Source organism: Asparagus officinalis, chromosome 9 (assembly GCF_001876935.1).
Source record: "Asparagus officinalis chromosome 9, Aspof.V1, whole genome shotgun sequence".
Taxonomy (NCBI): domain Eukaryota; kingdom Viridiplantae; phylum Streptophyta; class Magnoliopsida; order Asparagales; family Asparagaceae; genus Asparagus; species Asparagus officinalis.
In genome coordinates, this window is record NC_033802.1 from 67,935,933 (window position 1) to 67,955,308 (window position 19,376).

A 19,376-nucleotide genomic window follows, 5' to 3' on the forward strand; every position below is an offset into this window, starting at 1 on the left:
TCATCATTAATGATGGCCAACTCATTATCCAATAGGAGGGGGACACCTCACTTATCCCTCCTATTGGTCCCATATTCTGGGTCCCCGTAGCAAAGCTCAAATAATAATTTGTCGTGTGATATTTGAGTCAGCGTTTTTTAGCCGGAAGCCCGGAACCACTTAATTAGTTTAAAAAACGACAGTTATCACAGTCAACGATTCTGTAGCTGGAACCACTTAGCATAAAAAGACAGCGACCATAACTCATCTTCTCGTCTAGCTTCTGCTTCTTCGAGTTCTTAACGAGCAATTAATGGCTCGTCCTCTTCTCTCTCTTCTTCCTTTGCTCCTCTTCTCATCTCCTGCTCTCTGTGCAGTGACCATAACTCATCTCCCCGGCTTCGAAGGACCTCTCCCCTTCCACCTCGAGACCGGGTCAGTTTTCTTCTTCTTCTTCTTCTTCTTCCCTTTCTTTTCCTCTTCTCGATCGATTAATTAGTTTTCAGCACTGTAACTAACCTTCAAAAATTATAGGTACGCAAGCGTTGATGAGGTGAACGGCGTGGAGCTGTTCTACTACTTCATACGGTCAGAGAGGAACCCTAAAGAGGACCCTCTCATACTTTGGCACAACGGAGGCCCCGGCTGCTCTGCATTCAGCGGTCTCGTCTTCGAAATTGGTACAGAAACTAAGATATATATATAGATCCCTACCATTTTGTTGTTAACGTACGTATAATCAAGCAATGGTTGTACGAAAGGAGTGCACAAAACATTTCATATCCTAGGAAATATCTACGTAAGGATATTTTTTACAAAAAAAAAAAAAAAAAAAAAAATAAGGCTATAGTTAGTAAAATCTATACTAGATAGAATACAGTTATAGATAAAGTTATGTCCTGAAATATCTGGATTCGAAATATCAGAATATATATTGGTCATACTATTTCAACAGTTTAATCCTTAAATTAATAGACTTAAGGTTAATTTTGATGATCAACATATCTAATCTTAGCTTGTCAAATGTACTAAGCATAATAATGAACTATCTTGTATCATATGAACTATATATTTTTTTTAAATCTTAAGTTTCCAAAAAATAGAAAAAAAACTCAAAATAACATGACAAAATTATAATTTTAACGAAATGCTCAAAAATTTTAAAAAATATAGTAGGGGGCTCACATGTCATACACTTGCAGCTCACGGGGAGAGGTGAGCTGCCAGCTCACCTCCATTATTCTTTATATATATATATATATATATATATATATATATATAGAGAGAGAATTCATAGAAACAAAGAAAATTAAAAATAATTGAATAATTCAAAGGGGCTCATATATATATTTGTAGAATTCATAGAAACAAAGAAAATTAAAAATAATTGAATAATTCAAAGGGGCTCATATATATATTTGTAGAATTCATAGAAACAAAGAAAATTAAAAATAATTGAATAATTCAAAGGGGCTCATATATATATTTGTAGAATTCATAGAAACAAAGAAAATTAAAAATAATTGAATAATTCAAAGGGGCTCATATATATATTTGTAGAATTCATAGAAACAAAGAAAATTAAAAATAATTGAATAATTCAAAGGGGCTCATATATATATTTGTAGAATTCATAGAAACAAAGAAAATTAAAAATAATTGAATAATTCAAAGGGGCTCATATATATATTTGTAGAATTCATAGAAACAAAGAAAATTAAAAATAATTGAATAATTCAAAGGGGCTCATATATATATTTGTAGAATTCATAGAAACAAAGAAAATTAAAAATAATTGAATAATTCAAAGGGGCTCATATATATATTTGTAGAATTCATAGAAACAAAGAAAATTAAAAATAATTGAATAATTCAAAGGGGCTCATATATATATTTGTAGAATTCATAGAAACAAAGAAAATTAAAAATAATTGAATAATTCAAAGGGGCTCATATATATATTTGTAGAATTCATAGAAACAAAGAAAATTAAAAATAATTGAATAATTCAAAGGGGCTCATATATATATTTGTAGAATTCATAGAAACAAAGAAAATTAAAAATAATTGAATAATTCAAAGGGGCTCATATATATATTTGTAGAATTCATAGAAACAAAGAAAATTAAAAATAATTGAATAATTCAAAGGGGCTCATATATATATTTGTAGAATTCATAGAAACAAAGAAAATTAAAAATAATTGAATAATTCAAAGGGGCTCATATATATATTTGTAGAATTCATAGAAACAAAGAAAATTAAAAATAATTGAATAATTCAAAGGGGCTCATATATATATTTGTAGAATTCATAGAAACAAAGAAAATTAAAAATAATTGAATAATTCAAAGGGGCTCATATATATATTTGTAGAATTCATAGAAACAAAGAAAATTAAAAATAATTGAATAATTCAAAGGGGCTCATATATATATTTGTAGAATTCATAGAAACAAAGAAAATTAAAAATAATTGAATAATTCAAAGGGGCTCATATATATATTTGTAGAATTCATAGAAACAAAGAAAATTAAAAATAATTGAATAATTCAAAGGGGCTCATATATATATTTGTAGAATTCATAGAAACAAAGAAAATTAAAAATAATTGAATAATTCAAAGGGGCTCATATATATATTTGTAGAATTCATAGAAACAAAGAAAATTAAAAATAATTGAATAATTCAAAGGGGCTCATATATATACTTGTAGAATTCATAGAAACATAGAAAATTAAAAATAATTGAATAATTCAAAAGGGCTCATATATATACTTGTAGAATTCATAGAAACAAAAGAAATTAAAAATATTTTAATAATTCGAAGAGCCCAAGAGGCCCAAGGCCTAATCAAAGAACTTTAAATATATATATATTGTGGCTAGGATTTGAACCACTAACCTCCTCTTCAAATTCCTAAAATTTACCACTACCCGGGTTTCCGGGCCAACCCGGGCCCGGCCGGGCACCGGCTAAATGGATAGGCCTACATAGACGTCATAACAAAGGCACTTCTATGGCGACAAATAATTAGAGAGAAATTCTATTTTTCTAGCTTTCTGGCTACTTATTTATGAAATTTGCAGATAATACTAGAGCATGAAACATAATGTTTTATTTTTAAGTTTCGTAATTAAACCCAATTTTTGTATTTAGATCCTCAGATGACACCATTATACCAGTTTGTATAGGTCCAACGTCCAAGTACTCAATATTACCAGCTCGCAGATAAAATACACTGTCTAATTGTCTATATATATCAGACTTTATCATGAGCGTAATTAAACTAATTTCTTACTTTTATATATTAAAGTATTTTTAGTTGTAAATGACAGTGAGAAAAGATACATGAACTATAAGAAATCAGATATTGAACGAAGGGAAATCCTGTTAGGGAATTTTAGTCTCTCCACGTAACATGACCTACGCAAGTCAGAAGTCAACTCATAGTCAATCAGACAAAAAATAACCACAATCAAGAAGAAGGAACACCAATACTTATGTGGTTCGGTCGATCAACTTCGACCTATATCCACAAGGCAATAATACGAGAAATCCACTATGAATCAAGAAGAACTACAAGAGGAACCACTCAACTCCCATCTCTCAATCTCTCAACCTCACATATATAATCAACTCTCATATTCTCTCTAAAACCCACTCCTTACAATCTTTTGAACAGACAAAGATTACGAAACTCTCTCCTAAAGTTATAATCATTTGCTCGGATAAGGACCACGAAACTCTCGCCTCTTGCACAATATATTTGAATCAGGCTACGCCTTCTGCTAACCCTAAATTATAAGAATATTGGCTCTCTTCATTCTCCTTTTTTTTCCTCTAATAATAGAAGAATATATATAGGGAAACCAAAACCCTACACCTATCCAAACATCCTAATTAGAATATAATAAAAACTCCTAATTATGATGAGACATAATCTCCTAATCATGATAGATCTCTAACCTTATTTTAAGTCTCATGAAGTTATATAAAGAATCAAAGACATAATCCCAACAATCTTCACCTTAGATTTAATTCCAAACTCCATTGAAGATATATCATCGCTATCCTGAAACTTTGCCTCTCCCGCTAGCATCTTCTATTCTTTTGCACTTCAAATCGAAGCACCTACACTTCTAATCAGAACACATGCACTCCAACTAGGATGTCTCATGACCCCACTATTATCTACATTGCCATGACGCCTCCACCTCTCTTGTGTACACCAAGATATCTTGCCACCTTTGACATTAGAAGCAAATCAACCATGCTTCTCCTCTTGACCTGAGCTTGAAAGTAGCCTTCCCCCACTTGCCTTCCTCATACTCTACCTGCATCACTTGTCTTGAATCATATCGGTGCACCTCTCCTACTCCACTCTATAAGTTGGATGCCTCTATCACCTCCATCACTTAGGTTGAACCGAATATGAGCGCTTATCGTCTTCAAGTCTAATACTATCATCTCCATCAGCATGTGTGTCACTCAATCGTGTTTGCTTGCAAGCTCCACCTAATTTGACATTGTCCTCCTTGAGTCTACACACTAACCAACTCCTGCTTCCGAGATGGCTATGAATAATTATATGCTGACAACTCTACTGCTAGAATCATGTCTGATTCTCTACGCCAGTCTTATTCGTCACATACTTGTTTGCCCTATTTGCCCTAGATCTGTCTCGTTACCACCATCAGAACTTATTAGTACTTTCTGACCAATCTGAGCAAAATCCAAAAAAATCAAATCATCCAATCGTGTTTAGATCACTCCAAAACTTGTGAATCAACTCCTAGATCGTCGAAATCCACCTCCAAACCCTCTATCAGAAGACAAGTTAATTTGCACCGTTGGATTTGATTTAATAATTTTTAACCACACCCTCACCCACTTGAACAATATTTTCTTCTTTTTCTTCATCTTGATTCTTATAACGACGCCCTTCAATTTCACACGACAACGACTTCAATCTTAAAAATAACTCCCGGATTCATCACCATGGCTCTGATACAACTTATTAGGAATTTTAGTCTCTCCGCGTACTACGATCTTCGTAACTCGGAAGCTAACCCACAGTCAATAAGATAGAAAACAATCACAATCAACAAGAAGGAACACTAAGATTTATGTGTTAGACCCTAGATGGGGGGTGATTAGGATCTTATGCTAATCTAATCCGATTTAATGCCAATTAAAACTAATTAACATGTTATCCTAACAAGTATGAAATACAACAAGATATGTGAGCTAGGATAAGTGATATACACAAGGGTAAACAAAATAAACAAGATAATGGATGATAAAAATAATGAGCAATGCACAATGACGATAAGAAATATAAACACAAGAGTAAGTGCGCCAATGCAAACTCAAACACATGATATGTTCACGGAGTTCGGTCCCTACGACCTACGTCTCCGCTCCTCATCTCGAGGAGATCTCCACTATCACAACGGGTTTTCTACGTTCACCCGAATAACGTATACACCTCATACTATCGGTTTTCTAGCGAACCAAAAACTTTATAATCAACACTCTTGCAATCTCACTCTACACCCTCTCAAATGTTGGTCACAGACATGTCTCCCTCAAGTGCTCGGATACAACCTCTCCCTAGGTTAGTCAACCGACGCCACTCCTCTTGGGACGATCCCCGACTCACACCACACACTTCTCTCAGTGTACAAGTGTATTACAAAGTGAATCTCACAATTAAGCACAATACAAAGTGTTTGTTCTCTATAATGGATGAAAATGAATTATAAGCTCACTCTTTAGGTTACACAAACTCACAACCCAATTATACTATGAATGTAAATACAATAAGCTCAATGATTGTGTGTGTGTAAGTAAAGAGAAATAAATCAAAACTAAATTCAATATAGTTCTAGCTTAATGACAATGATAATCAAATATATATAAAAGAGCTAGAAATAGAGTTTAGAAAACTTCTCAATAGATCAAGAGATTGAGGGAGGATGGTTGGATGCTCAAGCACCAATAGGACCTCCTCAAGCTCTTGTGAAATTGATTTCACAAACCCAAAACACTCAATTGCTTAAAAGCTTCTTAAACACTCTTTTAAACAAACACAAAACAAGCTTAAACTATTGTTAACTCTTTTTAAAACATTCTCTAGGATTCATGTGAAAGATGAGAGCAAGGGGGGTATTTATAGCCTCCCAAAACCTCAGCCAAAAACCCCAAGAAAATGACCCAAAAGCCCATAAGAAAACAACTCAGGAACTAGCCGTTGGAACCCAACGGTCAGATCGGCGGGCGGCCGTGGGAAACTCGCGGTCGACCGCAAGCAACAAAACAACAAAACTATGGCTCTGGACAACAGAAGGTCGACCGTGGCGATCGACCGCAAAACTATCTGGCTTGCACCTGGTCGACCGCGAGCCATCAAAAAGCATTCTAAGTCTTTTGACTCAAGGCGGTCGACCGCAAACTAACACTGAAAATATTCAGGTTTTGAACATGTTTTTGTTGATTTTGAAAATTTGTTAAATATAACAAATGATGTCCAAAAATAATAAAACTTTGGGAAATGTATATAAACATGTAAATGAACATGTTACAAAAGGAATTTTTCAAATTGCATTTCTCATTTGTAAAATATCATCATTTTGCAAATATGTCCAAAACATAAAAATATAAACATATGAATTTTGACATTTTGGCTAAACCATGTTTTGAAACTTTACAAAATGATTTTGTAGACTTAATAAAATATATATATGATTATTATTAAGTCCAAAAACCAAGAAAACTATAAAAATCACAAAATTGCATATTTTGTAAACATTTCAAAAGTAAATATGATTTCATTGAACTAAATAAACTTGATATTGATGAAATCATATATATGCATGTAAGTATGAAACAAAAATATGTTTTCTAATTATATTCAATTGTTTCATATTAAAACATGAAAACTATCAAACCAAAACATATATGTATATATATAACTATATATATACAAAAACCAAAACGTGTATGTGTGTATATGATTGAGCTTAAAGTACTAACACACATAATATAAAAAGCTAAACTAAATTACCCAAGCTTGATCTTGATCTTCAATAAGCTTGACTTGGTAAACTTGCGGATGAAGCTTGAACTTGGATCTTCAACTTGAAATGCAAGGATTCAACCACTATTCCATTAACCTCCATTGGATATGATCGTGAATGCTCGATTCCATCCATCCTACAACATATTGTTTGCCTAGAATAAATAAAACACAAACACTAGACAAATAATATTAGATATAAATTGTTTATAAATCATCATTAAAACAAGAAGGCCAACATTATGTGGTTTGGTTGACCATCTTCGACCTATATCCACAGGGCAACAATACGAGAAATCCACTATGTATCAAGGAGAACTATAAGAGGAACCACTCAACTCTCGTCTCTCAATCTCTCAACCTCACATAATCAACTCTCATATTCTCTCCAAAACCCACTACTTACAATCTTTGAGCGGACAAAGATTACGATATCCTCTCCTAATATTGTAATCTTTTGCATGGATAAAGATCACGAAACCCTCGCCTCTTGTACAATATCCTTGAATCAGTGTACGCCATCTGCTAACCCTAGATTACAAAAATATTGGCTCTCTCCCTTCTCCTTAGTTTTTTTCTTCAAAAATAAAAGAATATATATAGGAAAACCAAAACCCTATCTCTAGCCAAACTTCCTAATTAGAATATGATACAAACTTCTAATCATGATGAGACTCATTCTCCTGATCATGATAGATCTCTAACCCTATTTAATTCTCATAAAATTATACAACAAATCAAAGACACAATCCCAATAGATCCCTTTCTAAAAGATTGAAAAGTCATTGTCATTGTTATTGGGAAATTATGCTAATTCCCCAATCACCAGATTTATGAGAAAGCGAATAAATGCGCAATAAGATGACACATAAATTTACGTGGTTCGACACAAAATTACCTACGTCCACGGGCTGCTGTAGTTCTTTCACTAAGGGAAGAAAATTTATAAGTGTTTTTCACACTCAACTCACATCCCAATTTTCACTCTGAAAATTGCTCACAATTTTCTCTCACTGAGTGCTCTCTCTCTCTTAGCCTCTCTTTTCTCTCTCTTACTCTACTATAAGAGGAGTTGTTTCTGGGATGATTTTTTTATTAAAGAATTATGAGCCTATTTATAGTGTTTGGAAGAACACTATGCACTAATAAAAAAATATTATTTTCTGTGACGGGGCCCACGGTGGGGCCCGCCCACCTTTTTTCTTTCAAAAAATGCGGTACCGTTTCTTTGCTCCTGTCATTCAACCTGTCATTCAATCAGCGGTGAAAAGAAAGAAAGAAAAGAGATGGGGACTGCATTTCTTTCTTTGTCAAAATTTTCGCCCGCATGATAATCTTCCACTTGAAGACTGATTTCAATCTGTTTTCACATCTCGATTTATGCAGCAGCTCTTCCCCGGTCTTGATATTATTGCAAACCAACTAAAGCTGAACACAGCTTCAGTTTTTCAATAGTCACCGTCTTTGTCAACATATCCGCTGGATTCTTACTTCCTTGGATCTTCTGTTGAAACCCTTTGACAACTAGTTGGGCTATGTACCTTCTGGAACCATCATGTTCCTTTTTCACCTGATACACCCACTTGTTATGATGTGCCTTCTTCCCCATGGGCAACTCAGCTAGTTCCCATGTCTAGTTGGAGATCATAGATTTCTTCTCTTCTTTTATGGTAAACTCCCATTTGCTCGCATCTCCACTCTGACAAGCTTCGTCATAGGTTTCAGGCTCCCCTCCATCTGTCAACAACAAATAGTTTATATATATCATGTTTAGCACAAGAGGTCGAGAAGATCTTCTCAATATCAGAGCTGGTACATCGGGCTCTTGTGCACCGTTCTGTCCTATAGGATCTTCTGGCTGAGGACCTTTTGCATTGGGTTCTTCCGAGAGGTTACCTGGGACATCATCTACATCTACAAATGTTGACTCTCTCTCTCTGAGTCACTGGCATCTGTCTTGTGCATGTCCTTGTACATCATCTTCTTGTTAAATATCACATCTCAACTCCTGATCACCTTCTTGTTTTCGTTGTCCCAAATACGGTAGCCGAACTCATCTTCACCATAGCCAATGAAAATGCATTTTTTAGACTTGGGATCAAGCTTATTCCTGTATTGATCACTAATATGCACATAAGCTACACAACTAAAAACTTTGAGATGTGAGAGTTTTACCTCTTTTCTGCACCATACCTCCTCTGGTATTATGTGCTCTAATGGAATCGATGGACCTCGGTTGATCAAGTAAGCTGCTGTGTTGACTGCTTCTGCCCAGAACTGCTTCGGTAGTTCTGACTGTATTCGAATGCTCCTGGCTCTCTCTGTTAACGTTTGGTTTATCCGCTCAGCCACACCATTGTGCTGAGGTGCACCGGGCACGGTTCTCTCCATTCTGATCCCGTGCTCATAGCAGAACTTCTTGAATCTGGTGTCTTCATACCATTGTCGATTCTGAGCTTCTTTATTCTTAGACAGGTCTCATTCTCGACCATGGCTTTTCATCTCCTGAAAGCCTCAAACACTTCAGACTTATACTTTAGAAAGTAAACTCATACATTCCGAGAGTGATCATTGATGAAAGTCACGAAGTAATGTTTCCCACCAATGGATGAGATGGTTGTTGCTCCTAAACATCCGAGTGAATGAGCTCAAGCCTCTCCTTCTTTGGGGTTCTGCCACTTGTCTGAAAGCTAACCCTCTTCTTCTTTCCAAGTATGCAATCTTCGCACATGTCTATCTCCATTGATTATAGATCTGGGAATTTTCCCTTTGTGTGCATAATCTTCATCCCCTTCTTACTTATGTGGCCAAGTCTCCGATGCCACAAATTTGAAGTTTCATTTCCTACTACAACTGTGATCGAACAACGTGCACCTGCCGTCATGTAGAGGGTGCCGCTTTTCTTGCCTCGAGCAATCGTCATTGTGCCTTTTGAAATCTTCCAATCATCATCATGGAAAGTCGTAGTGTAGCCTTCACTAGCCCGCTGGCTTACTGAGATTAAGTTCTTTCTTAGGTCGGGAATATGTCTGACATCCTTCAGCTTCCATACTGACCCGTTCAACTTAATCTACTCTACACCTTTGCCAACAATAGAAAACAGTTGATTATTACCAAGATATATTTTTTCAAGGTTTCCGGGGACATACCTCTCAAAGAATTTTTTCTACGAAGTAGCATGGAACGATGCTCCAGAGTCTAACACCCAAGACTTCTCCTTGCTCTCTCCAAAGATCATATTAATGCATCATCTCCTCCTGAGGTGGAAGCAACATTTGCATCTGCCTTTGCCTCCCACTCCTTCTGTGCACTTTTGCATTGATTTTTGTAGTGCCCGATTTTCCCACACTTCCAACACTCGATGGCCTTCGAGCTGCTGGGATTCCTGGATTTGGACCTCCTATCCTTTGATCCATTTCCTCTGATTGAGTTTCTTTCTCTTGACTCTGTATGCAGTACTGAAGAAGTTGTAGCTTTACCCGACTCTCTCCGTCGGATCTCCTACTGAGAACCAGATCATGAACATCATCGAACTTCAACTTGTTTCTTCCCGACAAGCTACTCACAGCTGTGACTGTAGCATTTCAGCTTTTTGGTAGGGAAGACAAAAGGACCAACGCTCGTACTTCTTCATCAAACTCAATCCCAACTTAACTCAACTGGGTTGTGATCGTATTGAGTTCAGTGAGATGTTGAGCTGTCGAAGCGCCTTCTGTCATCCGCAAATTGAACAGTCGCCTCATCAAGTGACCTTTGTTTGAGGCAGACGGCTTCACATACATGCTGCAGAGAACCGCCATAAGACCCGTCATGGTCTTTTCCTTTACTATATTGAAAGCAACGTTGCAGGATAACGTCAATCGGATAACTCCAAGGGCTTGTCTGTCCAGAAGAGCCCACTTTTCATCCTTCATGTCATCTGGCTTCTTTCCTGAGAGAGGTTGATACAGCTTCTTTTGGTACAGATAATCTCCGATCTGCATCTTCCAAAAGCCGAAGTCTGCACCATCAAACTTCTCAATTTTTACCTTCCCTTCGTCTGCAGCCATCACTCCCACTTGAATCTGACTTCCTCTGGATCGTTTCTGGCAATTTCTGCGAACCACCGTGTATTAGAACACTGCTATTGACGAAACTAGTATCGCCGACAAAATTTTACTATTCATAAAATTCACTATTCATGTGAATAGCAATCTTACAAAAAAATTGACAGGCGTCACAACCAGAACTCTTATACCAGTTGTTGGAAAATTACGCAAATTCCCCTATCACTAGATTTATGAGAAAGTGAATAAATGCGCAATAAGATGACACAAATTTACGTGGTTTGGCACAAAATTGCCTACGTCCACGGGCTGCTGCAGATCTTTCACTACAGGGAGAAAATTTACAAATGTTTTTCACACTCAACTCACATCCCAACTTTCACTCTGAAAATTGCTCACAATTTTCTCTTACCGAGTGCTCTCTTTTAGCCTCTCTTTTCTCTCTCTTACTCTACTATAAGAAGAGTTGTTTCTGAGATTATTTTTTCTTGAAGAATTGTTAGCCTATTTATAGTGTTTGGACGAACACTATGCACCAATAAATAAATATTATTTTCTGTGACGGGTCGCGGTAGGCCTTTTTTTTCTTTCAAAAAATGCGGCACCGTTTGTTTGCTCCTGTCATTCAACCTGCGGTGGAAAGGAAGAAAGAAAAGAGATGGGGCCCGCATTTCTTTCTTTATCACAATTTCGAAAAAATAATGATAGGGACACACCCTCTACTACACTCCCAACCACACCATCTCTCTTGCTATAGTGCACAGGGCCCACATGAGATTTTAATTTTAAAATCTCATGTGGGTCCGTATACCGTAGCAAAAGAGGTGGTGTGATTGAGAGTGTGGTAGATGGTGTGTCCCTTGTGCCTCCCATTTCGAAAATCCCTTCATGATCTGTCGTACAAGCCTTCGACATTGAGGGGACATAAAGGTTGTCGGTTCCCCTCATGAAAGGCTGCACAACGAAAGTCATCTGTTTCTTTAGTCTTTGACAGGATTAATTTAAAGTATAACATATATAGGTTATTTTACGATTATCGTGATTTGACAGGATTATTCATCCCATGAGTTCCGTAATAATTTGTTTACACTCTCCTTATACAGGTCCTGTAAAATTTGTGACTTCAAAATATGATGGGAGGTTACCATCTTTGGTATATAATCCTTATGGTTGGACAAAGGTTAACTCTCTAACATAGTTCAAGGGACAAATTTTGAAAACAGACCCTTTCGTAAAAATATTCTCAAAAAAGACCCGTTTTCACTTTATTTTCAAAAAACTACCTATTTTTTCATTTTATTTTCAAAAAACGACATACTTTGTTGAAACTGGGTCGTTTTTTTGTGAAAAATGTTTCCAAACTTCACGGGAGTTGAACTCCGTGAAGTTTTTTTCATAACAAAACTTCACGGGAGTTCAACTCTCGTGAAGTTTGTGAATATTTTTCACAAAAAACGATCAAGTTTCAGCCTCAGGACTAAAACTGAATCATTTTTTATGAATATTTTCAAAACAAGTCTTTTTTTAAGAATATTTTTGCAAAAGGGTCTGTTTTCAAAATTTGTCCCCTAGTTCAAGTGATGCAATCCTTTTTGTTGTCCTATATGTTTTAATTTTATTGAAAATTTAGGTTGCTAACGTCATCTGGGTCGACTCTCCTGTTGGAACTGGATTCTCATTCTCGAGAAATCCTAAAGGCTACGTGGTTGATGACACGATTACGTCAAAACAAGCCTACGAGTTTCTGAGAAAGGTGTGATTACATCTTGTGATTAGTTAATTTCTTTGATCAAAACATAGATTTATTATTTACCTTGGAGCGCGATATCGAAGAAAACTCATTATGCGTATTGCCGCAGTGGCTTGTCGAACATCCGCAGTTCATTTCCAATCATCTCTATATTGCTGGTGATTCATTTGGAGGAAAAATTGTTCCTATCGTTGCTAGCATGGTTGCGAAAGGTAAAGTCAACCACTTATTCCCATTCTGGCTATGAGGACTTCACTGATAATGGAATAATATTTTCGTTCTTGTTAGTTTATTTTGCCAGCTTGATAGAGTAGAAGTTGGGTTTCTGACGACATTCTTTATGGACAACAGGTATTGAAGATGGCCATTATCCGCTCATAAACCTCAAGGTATTTTCTTAGCATGTTGTAAACAATTTTACTTATATAGTATTGGTTTTTATTGTTGGAAATTTATCAAAACAAATGCTATAGCATGCAAATTAAATCCGAATAAAAATAAATAATTAAATCTGGCTTGATTGGGAGCAATCGAGTAATCACTGCCCTAGAAGATTAAGAACTCGCTTATCGCCCTGGCGCAAATGGTTCCCTTCCCCTAGCGGTAAAAACCCCCGGAAACGGTCGGCCTCCGTACTCGGGCGAGAGTACAGAGCTTCAGCTCAGATGAAGAAGATTGCCGAAAAAATTAATAACAAAAATTATAGAAGGGGAAAAAACAATTTCTTTTAAAACAGAGAAGAGGAGAAAAAGCTTTATTTTCTTGTCTTGTCTTATCTCTTTTGAGCTCGACATACGGCTGTTTATATAGGGGTTGGAAAGAGCCGTTACAAAAAACTGCAATTAATACGGTAACGTTCGCCATAAATTTCCGTAACGTTCCCCATAATGTATAGCCGTTACGCTCATCTTTAATTGCTAATTAAAACATGTTTTGATTACAAAATTTATTACTATTCATGAAGGCAAAATTGCCTTTTCTCAATAAAATATCCAACAGCCCCCCCAAAGGCAATATTGACTGAAAACTCAGAAATCAATACATAAATTAAGAAATCATAAAACAAATATAGGTTGAGCAACCTTTCGTATCGTGAATTCGGGAGAGGTAGCTTCCGGCTTTGAACCTTTCCTTAGTGAGTTCATTGCCACCTGAGGGACATAATGGACTAGGCCTTAAATTAGGCCCCTTAAATCAGGTATTGATAAAAACACACACAATACGTCTTTATCTATTGAGCAAAGCGGGTTGAGCGTTAAAGGCCATGCTCACAATAACCGACTCATGAGAGTTTCTAGGGGTTAGCCTTGCCCCCCGAACCGCGGCCATCACGGTTCCTCTCACGTAGGTTATAAGTCCTCAAAGGGTACTACAACTGTTTATTTAATACCCTTCATAATACACACGTTGGACTTATTAAAAGTAAAACTTAGCCTAGCCAGCTGTATCATAAGAGCATCGTCATCATAGAGAAGGGGTAGTAGCACAAGCTACATAGTGATATATGAATATATCTGGGTCGATGCTCCACACGAGTGTCACTAGTCCAGCTTGTTTCTACCACATTGAACAACATTGGGACTAAGTCTCCAAATAAGGGTTGGGTTATCACTGTCAGTGACCTCTCTAATAGGCTTAACCACATCTCCCTCGATGAATCCAGAACCACACTCCTGGATAATCCCTTAGTCAAAGGGTCAGCAATATTCTTTTTAGACTTTACAAAGTCTAGAATCACAACTTTGCCTAGTAGGCGTTGTATATATTTATCAAGTTATTTTATAATTAGTCATTTATTTGACATTAGGTCCCCTTCTTGTTTAAGTTATTTTTCAAATCAATCTTTCCAGGAAAGAAAGTAGCAAGAGGAGGGATTGATTTGAACCAACTTATAAGGATAAAGAGACCTAATAGAAATTTTAATTATTTGTTGGACTAATTTTAATATAACTTCAGTGATTTTGAACTTTTATTCATCATATAGATAGAAGATATAAGATATACCTCTTGATTTGATTTTCCAGGACATTGATTCATCACATCTCCTGTAACTAGACATATTAGTTAACAGAGCATATTTATATCAACTCTAATCATTTCCTAAAATCTCAAGAGAAAGCATTATACATGTATTCAAATGAAGAGCTATAAAATGATTCTTTTAGTCACTATCAAAACATGTTAGCATAGTTATTGATGTCTCTTATCAATAAACAAAGGATTATAATAATTAGACATTTCCATTTTAAATGTCTAAACAAATTTGATATGTGATCATGTCAAGTAGAAATTGTAATGATCAAATATTATTAAGGAAGGAATAGAAAACAAAAGCACAAAGGGTTTGCCATTACTTCCGGGTTCTTTGAGAACACAATATGTTGTACATTTAAAGAGCTAAAATACTTTAGTTATATCTTCACATGCATGCATATGCACATATAAGAATGACATTACTAATAGATACATGCAAAGCATTAAAGAGAACCTTATAATAGGATTTCGTATGTTAAAATATACATCATACTTCATATACATAATTTTTAAATTTTCCTATTATAAGAGCTTGCAAATTTGGTTGCCTTCAAAGGGACCATCCAAATTTAAATTAGTTGTCTACAAAAGAGACCTTCCAAATTTAAATTGGTTATCTACAAAGAAGACCATCCAAAATTACATGGCCATTTTCTAGTGTCACCTCTTAAACATTATATATATATATATATTACACATGTGCTTTAAAATTTTACAAGTGCATTCTAGCATAAAACTTTTAATTAATTATGTAACAAATGCAAGTGATATAATATGACGTATGAATATCCATCATAATGCAATAAAAGAGATAATCTTTACATTTTTTAAAATATAATTCACCATATAAAATAGAATTAAAAGATGCATAGCTTGTAAGATGATATTAGAGATCTAGCTGTCCATGTTTTTCCTATAACTGAAGTTATATTATATGAAGATCTTTCCAAGTAACTGATTGTTTCTTTCAGTTATTCATACATTCTAAAGCTAAACAATGTCTTATAATCAATCAATGCATGTAAGAGTAGTAGCACTGTGGCTGTCAGAAGTATTACAATGCAAGGCTTGCTGGTTATTTGTCATGCTCATTATGAGTTCCAGCATACCACATGAAAAACCTTGACAATGATAATAATACACTTGTATCAGATACATAATCATGACATATATGGTGGACATTTATATCTTTCAAAGTAATTAGCCAAGGAGTGTCTGCTATTTGGTGTCAATTGACATATTAATTTATAAACCTCATGTATAGGACACATGCGTTGCATAGCAAGCTAGATTAATTACTAGTTACGCCAACAAATAATGAAAGCAATTAGATTAGATGATCAATAATAAAATTGCTTAATAAACAGAAAAATTCCCCCGAGTGAACAGTAACCCTTGGTGAACAGTAACAAAATTTTCTTTTTTTTAAATTTTAATAACAACTAAATTAAATTATTAGTTAACAAATAAACAAGAGCAAGTAAAGCAAATTACAACAAATTAACTATTATTAATTTTCTTTTTTTTTACAGAAAGAAATATATATTTTTCCGGATGAACAGTAAAAACGATGAACAATACTTTTAATATAATTTTTTCGGATTAAAAGCAAAAGCTATAATATTCTCAATCTTCTAGATTGTTGGAAATTTATCAAAATAAATGCTATAGCATGCAAATTAAATCCGAATAAAAATAAATAATTAAATCTGGTCTGATTGGGAGCAATCGAGTAATCACTGCACTAGAAGATTGAGAACCCGCCTATCGTCCCGGCGTAAATGGTTTCCTCCCCCTTAGCGGTAAAAGCCCCCGGAAATGGCCGGCCTCCGTACTCGGGCGAGAGTACAGAGCTTCAGCTCAGATGAAGAAGATTGCCCAAAAAATTAATAACAAAAATTATAGAGGGGAAAAAACAATTTTTTTTTTAAAAACAGAGAAGAGGAGAAAAAACTTTATTTTCTTGTCTTGTCTTATCTCTTTTGAGCTCAACATACAACTGTTTATATAGGGGTTGGAAAGAGCCATTATAAAAAACTACAATTAATACGGTAACGTTCGCCATAAATTTCCATAACGTTCCCCAAAATGTATAGCCGTTACACTCATTTTTAATTGCTAATTAAAACATGTTTTGGTTACAAAATTTATTACTATTCATGAAGGCAAAATTACCTTTTCTCAATAAAATATCCAACATTTATTGTTGAAGACACTCACTTATTAGATTTAAATTTCTTTTTGTTCTTGCAAAGAATTTGCAGTTGCCATTTTGTTTTCTTTGGTTAAAGAATGAGCACACTGATCATGTCTTTTCAGATTCTGCTTCACTCAATACATGATCTCTTTAGTTATTAAATGTAGCAGTTTGTTAGGTATGTTAGCCCCTATTTGGATTTGCCCCTAGTGAAGGAAAGTTTAAGTGAAATTGGATAAGTTAAGGGAAGTTAAAGTAACAACAAAATTTATTTGGGAATTTAGTAAGGAGAATCAAGAGGAATTTATTTCACCCCGTTTGAAAAGTTTAATAAGGTGAAGGTAAGGTAAGGGAATATATGTAAATTTACATAAATAACCTTATATATTGTTTTACCCATTTGAATCTCATCTTGATACAAGGGTAAATTTTGATTTGTGTAATATTCTGTTTTTAAGATTTCTCCTTTATTACATCCCAATTTGAAGGGGAACAAAATCACAAGTTGTTCCTATTACTTACCTCAACTCCCACAACTTTCCCAACTTATCTGCCTCAGATGAATTTCTAAATATGAGTAATGTATCCCCTACCTTCCCTTACCTCACATTAACCCTATTCCAAGTAGGCCCTTAGTGGTATAACATTCTCTCCTAACCCTTTTGGAACTCTTAACAATCAGGAAATCGTCTTCAACATTCCTTTCCTCAAAAAATCTAAAATTCTTCTCACAATTCCATAAAAAGTACACCCACGTAGCCACTTGAAGCATAAATTATTTTACTCACCGCTTGAAGCATTGCTTAAGGTCTTGTAAGTAATTTCTATTGGAGATTGATAAGAAATCCAACCTTTCTTTTAGGGGTTACTGCAGAAAAAAAGTCACGGAAATAACAACAAAGCACAAATGAAAACCAGCATATGCAATCACAAAACAAGAAGACGAGATTTACATGGTTCAACAAATTTCCTACATCCATGGCGTAAATCCAGCAAGAAGAAGAATTACTAGATCTCTCAAACCCCATCTTGCAATCCTCACAAGAAATAAATCTCTCTTCTTCTCTCTTTCTCTCTCTTTTGATGTCTGTAAACTTGATAGGATTAAAATTATAACCTATAAGGAAAACCCTATTTATTTATAGAGTTCTAACTAGATACAACAAGGCCCAAATTTTTTTTTAGAAAAAACCCAAACTCTAACTGAATTAGTACCCAACGTCTGTGCCCACCTCACACCGTTTATGCTCTGGACTTGGAAGTGTGTAGTGACTGCACCGTATCAAACTTCTAGACAAACAATGTGCGGTTGTCGCACAATGTCGTTCATAGACACTGGTACTTCCTTTGTTGCTGCTGTTGCTTTTAATACAACGCTTTTAATTTGAAGCCATTCACAATAATCTCCATCTTGGCTCAAACTGAATCTTTCTCCCCCTCCACCTTCACAATTCCTCCTAATGTCATGTACCTTCCTCAAAATCATGAGTACACCATACATCTTTCGTGATGTCTACAAAACATTGCGTAATGTCATGGTCCCCATCCAAGACAGCTTGCCGTCCTCACTGAGTGAGTACCTAAATGAAGTCCAAGGATGCCTTCAACTTCTCTGTAGTGATCAGATTCATCATGATATACATTTGATTCTCCCTTGTGTTAATCTTTACTATCTTGATATCCTTTCTTACCTCACTCTCTGATTTTGTGAAACCTTATCTCAAAGGCTTTGACTCCTGATGAAACATGCGATCCTTCACCAAATAAATGGCCTGTTGATTGTTATAAAATAATTCTGTGATAGCAGCCTTGAACCTGAAATGACCGACCAATCCCTTCAAACATAATGCCTCCTTACTTGCTTCAACTATCGCCATGTATTATGCTTCTATCATCTGAAGTGCAATAGTGTCTTACAGCTTCAACTTCTAACTCACCGACCCTTTTCCTACTATGAATATAGAGCCTATTATCGATCTTTGATGATTGGGGTTCCCTTCATAATCTAAATCTACATAATCCTTCAACTCGCTTTGTTTCTCCTTCTTCTAAAATAATAGCCTAAGTCATGTTACACCTTTGAGATACTGTAGTAACCACTTCACCACCTCCCAATAGGGCTTCTCCAGATTTGACATGTACTTGCTCACCAAACTCACCTTGTATGATAAGTTTGCCCTCGTACAAACCATAACATACATAAGTGATCCCATTGCACTTATGTACGGCACTCGAAGTATCTCTTCCTTCTTATTGTCTATATTCAAACACATGTATGAGGATAACATG

At 35.4% G+C, this 19,376-nt stretch overlaps 1 protein-coding gene across 1 annotated transcript in view; it reads left to right on the forward strand.

The window, feature by feature from the left end:
• LOC109823789 (serine carboxypeptidase-like 1) overlaps positions 298–19,376 on the forward strand; it is a 40,453-nt gene continuing 21,374 nt past the window's right edge. Inside the window, exons 1-6 of the mRNA XM_020390165.1 lie at positions 298–414; positions 514–659; positions 12,210–12,286; positions 12,737–12,859; positions 12,966–13,068; positions 13,208–13,245. Of these exons, the coding sequence (XP_020245754.1) occupies positions 13,056–13,068; positions 13,208–13,245 (51 nt within the window). The 5' untranslated portion in view covers positions 298–414; positions 514–659; positions 12,210–12,286; positions 12,737–12,859; positions 12,966–13,055. The remainder of the gene's footprint in view (positions 415–513; positions 660–12,209; positions 12,287–12,736; positions 12,860–12,965; positions 13,069–13,207; positions 13,246–19,376) is intronic.